The sequence below is a fragment of the Asparagus officinalis genome, chromosome 6 (genome assembly GCF_001876935.1).
Source record: "Asparagus officinalis chromosome 6, Aspof.V1, whole genome shotgun sequence".
In the NCBI taxonomy this organism is placed as follows: Eukaryota; Viridiplantae; Streptophyta; class Magnoliopsida; order Asparagales; family Asparagaceae; genus Asparagus; species Asparagus officinalis.
In genome coordinates, this window is record NC_033799.1 from 3,444,028 (window position 1) to 3,453,391 (window position 9,364).

General features: G+C 35.3%; 1 protein-coding gene across 1 annotated transcript; it reads left to right on the forward strand.

Moving 5' to 3' along the window:
• LOC109845537 (glutamate receptor 3.7-like) lies at positions 1,764-8,362 on the forward strand. The gene is made up of 7 exons (XM_020414797.1): positions 1,764-2,078; positions 2,242-2,579; positions 3,682-5,018; positions 5,385-5,662; positions 6,171-6,202; positions 6,303-6,712; positions 7,744-8,362. The coding sequence occupies exons 2-7, from the start codon at positions 2,312-2,314 to the stop codon at positions 8,143-8,145; spliced, it is 2,727 nt and encodes a 908-aa protein (XP_020270386.1). The 5' UTR covers positions 1,764-2,078; positions 2,242-2,311; the 3' UTR covers positions 8,146-8,362.

Consider the following 9,364-nt stretch of genomic DNA (forward strand, 5'->3'; position numbering starts at 1 on the left):
GTGGCATCGTACTTAAAATTCCAAACGTCAGAACTCTTATGTATATAAGAATAAGTTTATGCCATCAAGGAACTGATTTATGTGATAGTCAAGGAAAACTGTGCTATGTAACTTGGGAGTCTTTGAGCGTTTCAATATTCAGATTAAGTGATTTGGGTGGCTCCAAATTGGCCTTCACTGTACACAGACTTTATAATTTGCAGATCAGGATGGATGGTGTTGCCGTGTTGGCATTTTAATTTTCACAATTGGGTTGAATGCGGATAGAACCCCTTACTATCACCAGAATTGAGCTAGCTATTCCTAGTTCTATTATTGCATGTAGTCCCCCGGGCTGAAAATCTATTGTTGCAAATAAACCTCCTGAAAATTGTCAAAAAAATCTCACTTATCTGAATAAATTCAACTTCGCCATGGTACAGCCTATCGGCAATTATTTTGCAGATTACAACGGGAGTTTTCGGTATTATAGTTCATGCAGAGGGTGCTTACATGACCTGTTTTATATATATATATATATATAAAGTACAGGTTAAATGCATGTTACCAGTATCTATAATTTCCTTATCTACTAGTATATTTTTACATGACCTGTTTTTATATATATATAAAGTACAGGTTAAAAGCTGTTAAACCATCCTATACACTGCACAAGTTGTGGTCCAAAATGTCAAAATATCATCAAATCCTTTAGACTATCAATTCTTCAGTGGAGAATCCACCTGATAATGTCTCCCTCAGATTGAAACAAACATGGTAAATGATGCTTCAACTCTACTACTAAGAAAATGTAGGATGCTTCCTCAAGTCCATGACAAGTAAAGACGCTTTCCATGACCCACCCAACATATTAAAAGTGACACATGGGCCCGGGGTGTGACAAAATGGTATAAGAGCAGTTGCCAACCGGAAGTGTGGAGCTAACAACTATGCGATGCTAAGTGCTACACTGTGTGATGGGAGCCACCTCTAGAGCCCGTAGGAGCTACCTCTAGAGTCCACATCGTCTGGTAGCCTGGGATGTGCTAATTGTCATGCCGCGACGAGGACATCGCCTTTGTAAGGTGGGGTAAAACGTGACATCCCACCGACCCAAAGTTATAGTCCACATCAGTGAGAGATTAAGATATTTAAATGTTTATATAGTGAAGCTAAAGATTCAAGTGTAACATCAGCTAGTCGATTTTGGTAGTGGTTTGAGCCAAATAGCACGTTACACTCGGTGGGTCCCACAGCTCGCACGCGCCAACGGGTCCGCGGGCCTCTTTTCTATCTCCCTCATTATTCACCACTGAAATAGGAAGAATTTTCAAAATAGACCCTTCTAAAAACTTATTTTCAAAAACAATCCCTTTTGAAAATATTTGTCATTTTCGACCCAGTTCTAACCAGAGATTTTAAATCGCATGAAGTTTAAGACCTCATTTATGATGCCTTAAACTTCATGTGATTTAAAAATCTTGAAGTTTTTGATGCTTTTTAACATTTTCTTAAATATTTTTAAAAATAAGTTTTTAAAAAGGTCTGGCCTTAAACATCACCGGCATTTAAAATCTCCTAAATTTTTTGATATTTTTTCATTATTTTCGTAAATATTTTTAAAAAAGATCATTTTTTTAAAATCTCCTAAATTTTTTGATATTTTTTCATTATTTTCGTAAATATTTTTAAAAAAGATCATTTTTTTAAAACAAATTTATAAAGATTTTTGTCTTCAAAATTTGTCCGCTGAAATATCTCCCTCACGGTTGTCTTTCCTCTTGTCACTTTCTGCGGTATCTGGCTGAGCAATTCTCAGTGCTTGCTCTCTTCTCATCTGGGTCTTTTTCAGAATTTACAATTATTACCACTAAGCGTATATTCCACATGAGGCCTTTATTGCCTATCTTGAAAGCCATCCTTGTTCATCCTTCAAAGATCCTGATTTTGTTATTTCCAGTACTTTTTTATGAGTACTGGGGCTCAAAGGCTCCTCCTTTACTACTATTTTCTAGCCTGAAGTGATTTCTTATATTGAGGGGTTTAGTATCTTAAAGTTTCCATCTTTGGCGGTTTTCATGTGGGTCTTCTAAATTCAGGTGTAGATTTGAGCTTTATCTGAAAATGGGCCCTTTGCACTTCGTGAATTAAGTTTTTATTTCAATCTTGTAGCTCCTCATTTCTGTTCTTCTTGACCTGCAAGGTGATGGTTTTAGCTGATGCCTGTGATTTTTCCTTTTTTTTTTCTTTTCCTTTCCCCAGAAGTTGACTCCAGCTGGAAATGAAACTTCTCCAATTCGTCACTTAGCAGTATTTGTTCTGGGTTTTTGGAATGAGGCCTCAATTGATGGATTTTCCAAAGCTTGGACTTTTTCTTGTTCTGATATTGGGCTGGAATGATTCCTTCAACTGCGAAAGGCCCGGGGTTGTCAATATTGGAGCTATATTAGCTTATGATTCGGTCATCGGCAGAGTTGCAAAGGCAGCAATTGAAACTGCAGTTCATGATGTCAATTCAGATAAAAATGTTCTTGCTGGGACTCGGTTAAACTTGATTATGATGAACTCTAATTGTAATGCTTTTCTGGGAGCAATTGGAGGTAATGTTCCCTTCAACAGTATTATCATTCTGTTATTGAAGATGATAAGTAAGATGTAAAAATATTTTGGCTTCCATCTGCAATATATACTATTGAGTAGGATTTACAGTGGTACACATTCATATTCCAAAATAGTAGTAAACGATTTAACTGTCAGACTGGTTTTGTGATATGTCATACTCCTGAAAAGCTTGCGTAATTCTACATATATTAGTTTACTTCTATCTTCTTGCTCACATGTCTTCTTAAGCTTAGATTCCATTATACAAGCCTTTACATCCTTGTACCAAATTCATCCGTTTCCATCATTAGCGTATTTATGAGATGGCTAATGTGAAGTGTAAAGTTGCATAAGTGATATAAAATGAAATCTAAGGGGTTTAAAGACTCAAAATGCGGCGAGGAAATCAAATTTCCTCAAGATCTCATGTAGTGGACCAATTTTTACTTGTTCTACTTTCCACTCATTTTAGTTACTAAATTGCACAACAGAAATAAGCGTCGTTTATCACACAACTGACATTGGTAACAAGTCGTCATGCTACTTCTTAATGGTAACCTTTCACAAACTCAGAATATAACTTCTGAATGTGCACAAATTGGAAGGAGTAAACCTTTTTTACGTAATATATTTTTGTTTCAGAATATAACTTCTGAATGTGCACAAATTGGAAGGAGTAAACCTTTTTTACGTAATATATTTTTGTTTATCTCAAGACAATTTTTATATGCGCAGAGTCGCAGATAAAACGCAAGACATACAAACATGCACACGTACACAATATTTTTATAAATATTGAATTTTCAGCCTACCATTAAGGTTGTAGGGCTACATAAAAAAGTTCTTGCATTTTAGGAAGGCTGAAACCTGTAAAATAAGACAACAGATACTATCATAAAAAATAAAGAAAATATCAATTACATTTTAATTTTATCAAAAATTAATAATTCATGATGTATTTTAAATTCCTTGCTTGTTTACATGAATGTCTTAACTATTATAAGTCATTTGTTGTTCCGATCAAAACGTTGTTGTTGTTTTGTACATCTGAAGACACTTGTGTATACATATCTTGAATACTTCTTATTGTGCAAATTTCAGCTCTGAAGATTCTGGATCGAGAAGCAGTTGCAATCGTTGGCCCACAGGTTTCAACAACAGCCCACATGATTTCTTTTATTTCAAATGGTCTTCAAATTCCTCTAGTGTCCTTTGCAGCCACAGATCCAACCCTCTCTTCCCTTCAATATCCCTTCTTCCTCCGCATGACACCAAGTGACTCCTACCAGATGAAAGCAGTGGCAAATTTAATTCATTACTACGGGTGGAGACAAGTAATTGCAATTTATGTCGATAATGAGTTTGGTAGAAATGGAATAGATTATTTGGATGATGAACTTGCTAACAGCACGTCGAAGATCTATAAAATTGCTTTACCGATGGAAATTTCTCAGGACAAAATGACAGAAGCTCTGCGTAATTCTAGAGTTATTGGACCTCGGGTTTATGTGGTACATGCTTCACCAGATTCTGGTCTTGACATTTTTTCAGTAGCTCAGCAACTAAATATGATGACCGATGAGTATGTTTGGCTAGTTACAGATTGGTTTTGCACTGCTTTAGGTTCATCAGAATCAAATTTGCTCAACACACTTAATCATCTTCAAGGGATTGTAGGTTTTTGTCAATACGTTCCTGTATCTAGCCAAAAAAATGGTTTTATGTCTAAATGGGAAGAATTACACAAAAAAGGCATGGTAACTTCTAAAGTTAATGCATATGGGTTTTATGCATATGACACAGTTTGGGCAGTTGCCCGTGCCATTGATGATTTACTTAGGGACTCTGGAAATGTAACATTTTCTTCTAACAATGAGCTTGTCAACATGAATGGAAAAATTCATTTCGATCAATTCAAATCCTTTGATGACGGGTATCTCTTACTTCAAAAGTTGTTACTTCTGAATTTTACTGGCATAACCGGTCAGATTCAATTTGATAAAAATCGGAACCTCAAAGGTGGCGCATATCAAATAATCAACATTGGTCGAAATATAGTTCATACAGTTGGTTACTGGACTAGTCATTTTGGACTGAGCATTTCTCTACCAAATTCTTTACATGAAAATGATGAGAGAAATTTGAGAGCAAAACAAGTTCTTGGTAATATTACTTGGCCTGGTGAGAATACGAAAACGCCACGAGGTTGGGTTGCTGCCACTAACGAAAAGCCCCTACTCATTTTGGTTCCACGTAGAGTGAGTTTTGTTGAATTTGCAACTGTTCTAGACAATCACACAGTCACTGGATACTGCATTGATGTATTTGAAGCTGCAATTAAGTTAGTTCCTTATGCAATACCCCATAAGTATGTACCTTTTGGAGATGGTATTACCAGTCCAAGTTCTTGGACACTCGTAAATATGGTAGCAAACCAGGTAACTTATCACCTAAATTGTGATTTCACACTTAATCTTTTTCTTTTTCTTTTCCTTTTTTTTTGGATTATTGCATCATGATACCATTTGGCATGGTGTAATTACACTAGTGACCCTTAGTTTACATATGTACAATGATAACCTTGAGATTACAGATAGAGGTTACACGAGTAACCCTAAGATTGTTTTAGTTAGGCTCACTAATGTAATCTCATTCAGTAATGTCAGAGTTATTCGTGTGGATACACTGACCTGAGGGCCACCCGTGTAGTTACACCATACCACGGGGTACCGAGATGTACTTAATCTTCTTCTTTTTTTTCCCCTGGTTGTTTCCTTATGTGGTTTTAACAATATATGTTGTAGACCATGGATGCGGGTGTTGGAGACATTACTATAGCCAAGAATAGAACTAAAATTGTGGACTTCACTCAACCTTATATCACTTCTGGACTTGTCATAGTGGTACCAGTAAAAACTATCAAATCAAGTGCTTGGAGTTTTCTCAGGCCTTTTTCTTTAGACATGTGGTGTGTGATTGGAGCATACTTCTTACTCATCGGGGCTGTTGTTTGGCTACTTGAGCATCGGGTGAACAGCGATTTTAGGGGACCACCCAAGCGACAATGTCTAACTATATTCTTGTAAGCCTTACTGTTTTATTTGAAATGAATGCTGGTTCTGCTTAAAAATTTAGGGTCAATTTCGCAATCATCGTGAGCTATTAGGATTTTTCTACAAAAATTAAACTATTTTTATTAGAAACAAATACCATAAATGTTCTAATCTGCAAAAACATACCACAACTATCACCAAATTACCTGGTTTAAGGCTCATTCAAGTAACTCAGGGAAGATTCTAGAGAATTCACAAACAAAACTTTGCTTCCATATCCCGTAAATTTGCATCAAAATTCACAAATTTACTAATCACCAAGTTCGTCAATCATTGAAAGTAAGAAATCAAACTTCCAAATTCTCCATTTAGAAAGTAGAAATATGTATCTAAAGATATTTGGTATCCCTTTTTTTCTGCTCAACATAGACACACATGCATGCAAATGGAAGAGTTGCTTCTTCGTGACTTGTTACATAAAATTTCCATAAAATTTTATTTCATTAGAACCTAACTTTCTTAATTTTTCTTCTTCAGGTTTAGTTTCTCATCACTTTTTCACACGCAGAGTAAGTTAAATTACAATACACTATATGTTCTTTTTCATTAATAAGCTACACAGCACATCTTATGCATATTAATTATATATACTTTCTCCACTCTTTTCAGAAGAAAATACTGTGACCTTTCTTGGGCGTTTCGTGATGGTGGTATGGTTCTTTTTGCTGTTGGTGATTACATCTAGCTACACAGCAAGCTTGACGTCGTTCCTTACTATCCAACAACTAGCATCTCCAATAAGTGGAATCGATAGTTTGATTGCCACTAATGAGCCTATCGGTTTTCAAGAATCATCATTTGCTCGAGTCTATATGATAGACGTTCTCAAGATTCGTCCCTCGAGACTTGTTCCTCTTAGAACTCCTGAAGATTATGCTAAAGCACTACGGCTTGGACCCAAGAGAAGTGGAGGGGTGGCGGCAATTGTAGATGAGCTTCCATATGTTGAGATATTTTTGCAAAAGTTTAATGGGTTTGGCCTCGTTGGAGAGCCTTTCACAAGGAGGGGATGGGGATTTGTAAGTAGCTTACTGAATTCAATGATGAGCACATGCTATTTTACTGGTAGATCGATCTAAAATTTCAAGCAAGTTAAGGCTGAAAGTTCAATGATGAGCACATGCTATTTTACTGGTAGATCGATCTAAAATTTCAAGCAAGTTAAGGCTGAAAGTTTGAATTTTTGGAGCTTGCGTATAATGACATGATAAGATGTGCATAACTAATGTGGAAAAAATGAGTGTAGCAAAAGTAAGAATGTTATGAATCTATGATGATATTGTGGATGCATGCTAAGAGATAGGATAAAAAATAAGTGCATTTGTGGGGTTTAGAGACGTAATGGTTTCTCCTTTTGAGAATAAATGGAACATAACCGATTGAGATGTGCTTTTTTCTTCCATGTACGACGTAGACCACTAAATACGTCAACAAAGACAAGTGAGGGGATTTGATGGGAGTAGGCCTAGGAGAACTACCTTATACTAAAGGAAAAAGTAAATTGCTAATAAAGAGATAAAGTAAATTAAATAATCAGAGGAAGATGCATTATATACAATAAAAGGTGTTGCTATCCTGCTTATCTCAAATTTTAGTTGGCAGCAGAAGATAAAGATTGCTTATGTTCCTATGTCCATCTTGTGTATTAAATAAAAGATTTAGATCATCCATAGCAGTGCCATCTTGAATTATTTATTGCCAAATTATAATTATTTTTTCTTAATTATCTTTGCCTAATATCAATGTCATCTGAAATTTGCTTAACCAGCGGGATTTATTGACAATGATACACAGAGACATTATAAAGCATAATGAGCATAGCAGATAGTTTAACATTGAAATTGCTAACACAAGTCACAAATTTAAATTTAAGCTCTAGAAATTTCAACAAAGACACTGAGAAGTCTTCTTTGTTAAAATGTCCTCTTTAATCATAGCAGATAATCTAGAAGAGTGGTCGGTAGGCTAGGCCCCTTTTATTTTCTTGATATCTTGTCAAATTTATATGCGCGCATAACAAATACTTTTCATCTTTATGCAACTACAACAGGTATTTCCAAGAGGCTCTCCTCTTGCAATTGACTTGTCAAGTGCTATATTGAAGCTTTCTGAGAATGGGCAACTTCAGATGATTCACGATCGATGGTTGTGCAAGAACAATTGCACTCCTAAACCAGCAAAAAGTTCTGATCCTTATCGACTTGAGCTAAGCTGCTTTAGGGGATTATTTCTTGTTTGCGGGGTTGTATCTTTTGGAGCTCTTCTCATTTTTCTTCTAAGGGCAATTCGGCAGTTTATTCGCTTCAAAAGCAAGCAGAAAGACCCTGCAGATTCAAGCAAGGGCTGTTCTCACATGATATATAGCTTCTTTGACTTTCTAGATGAGAAAGAAGAGGCAATAAAGAAGATGTTTAAGCAGCAGAACAACACTTCTCAGCCCGAGGTTAGTTGATAAATTATACTATTTCTTTCAGCTGGTGCATATTTCCACAATTTGTGATTATTTCCTTTTTCAGAGAGAATTGTTTAGAAGTTACGGTGTCTTATATGTATGTATTCTTGAGATCCCCTAACTGGTAATATTAGCATGTAATTTGATGCGACGCTGTTTCATGTTGTGCATGATGTTTGTGGTTTTCTATAGTAATACGTACTTATTTTGTAGGATGCAATTGCCTATTTTTTTAGTCCTTATTGTTGACAAGCATGCATGGTTGTATGGAAGTGGTTGGATTCTTCTTCAATTGCCAAGGTTCAATGCATATCAAAGGCATAACATAGTAAATGTGTTTCCCTGCTTGTTCTTCTTATTCATTAACTTCTCTATATGCATATCAAAGGCATAACATAGTAAATGTGTTTCCCTGCTTGTTCTTCTTATTCATTAACTTCTCTATACTTGATTGTCCACAATGATTTAGTGTCTCTGTTTCCCTGCTTGTTCTTCTTATTCATTAACTTCTCTATACTTGATTGTCCACAATGATTTAGTGTCTCCTAAAAGTTGTCGATCACGGCCTATGACTAACTTCAACAAGGTTTTAAATATCGGCCGACAAATCAATATTATCGGTGATTTATCGGTTTTGGGGCCATTCCGTTGTGATAAGTTCAAATTTTAATTGGTTATCATTTTGGATTAAATATCGTCGATAAAGTGGCAATAAGCTGATAAATCGACTGAGTTTAGCGGTAAAAAATATTGGAATTATCGGTTAGTGATATTAAACATGTGTATTTACATTTGGTTAGTGATATTAAACATGTACATTTACATTTTGGTATGTTTATATTTCATTAAGTTTCTATAGTTGGTCAGTTTATCTTGTTATTTGTTTGTATGTTATTCAATATTATATTTTAGGATATTATATTATGCATGCACACCCTTCGATATGACACTCCGATGAATACTACTTATCTCTGATATATCTCCGATTTTCGTTATCCATTATGGATATTGACTATTCGATAAATCCCCAATAAACGATATGTGAAACCTTGAACTTCAAAGCCAATATTTTTGTCAGAGAAATTCTCAAAAGTAAATTTTAGCATTAATACTAATATAAAAGTCATTATAGAAGAATATCTCAATTATGGGTACAAAGAATATTGATGATCCAATGAGTATCCAGTTTCATATCATTATAGAAGAATATCTCAATTAT

Excerpts from the sequence above, each read along its gene's own strand:
- LOC109845537 (XM_020414797.1), top strand. The coding sequence starts at position 2,312 with ATGAGGCCTCAATTGATGGATTTTCCAAAGCTTGGACTTTTTCTTGTT. Across the intron at positions 5,663-6,170 it reads CAATGTCTAACTATATTCTT|GTTTAGTTTCTCATCACTTT; the intron begins GTAAGCCTTACT and ends TTTCTTCTTCAG. Across the intron at positions 6,713-7,743 it reads CAAGGAGGGGATGGGGATTT|GTATTTCCAAGAGGCTCTCC; the intron begins GTAAGTAGCTTA and ends CAACTACAACAG.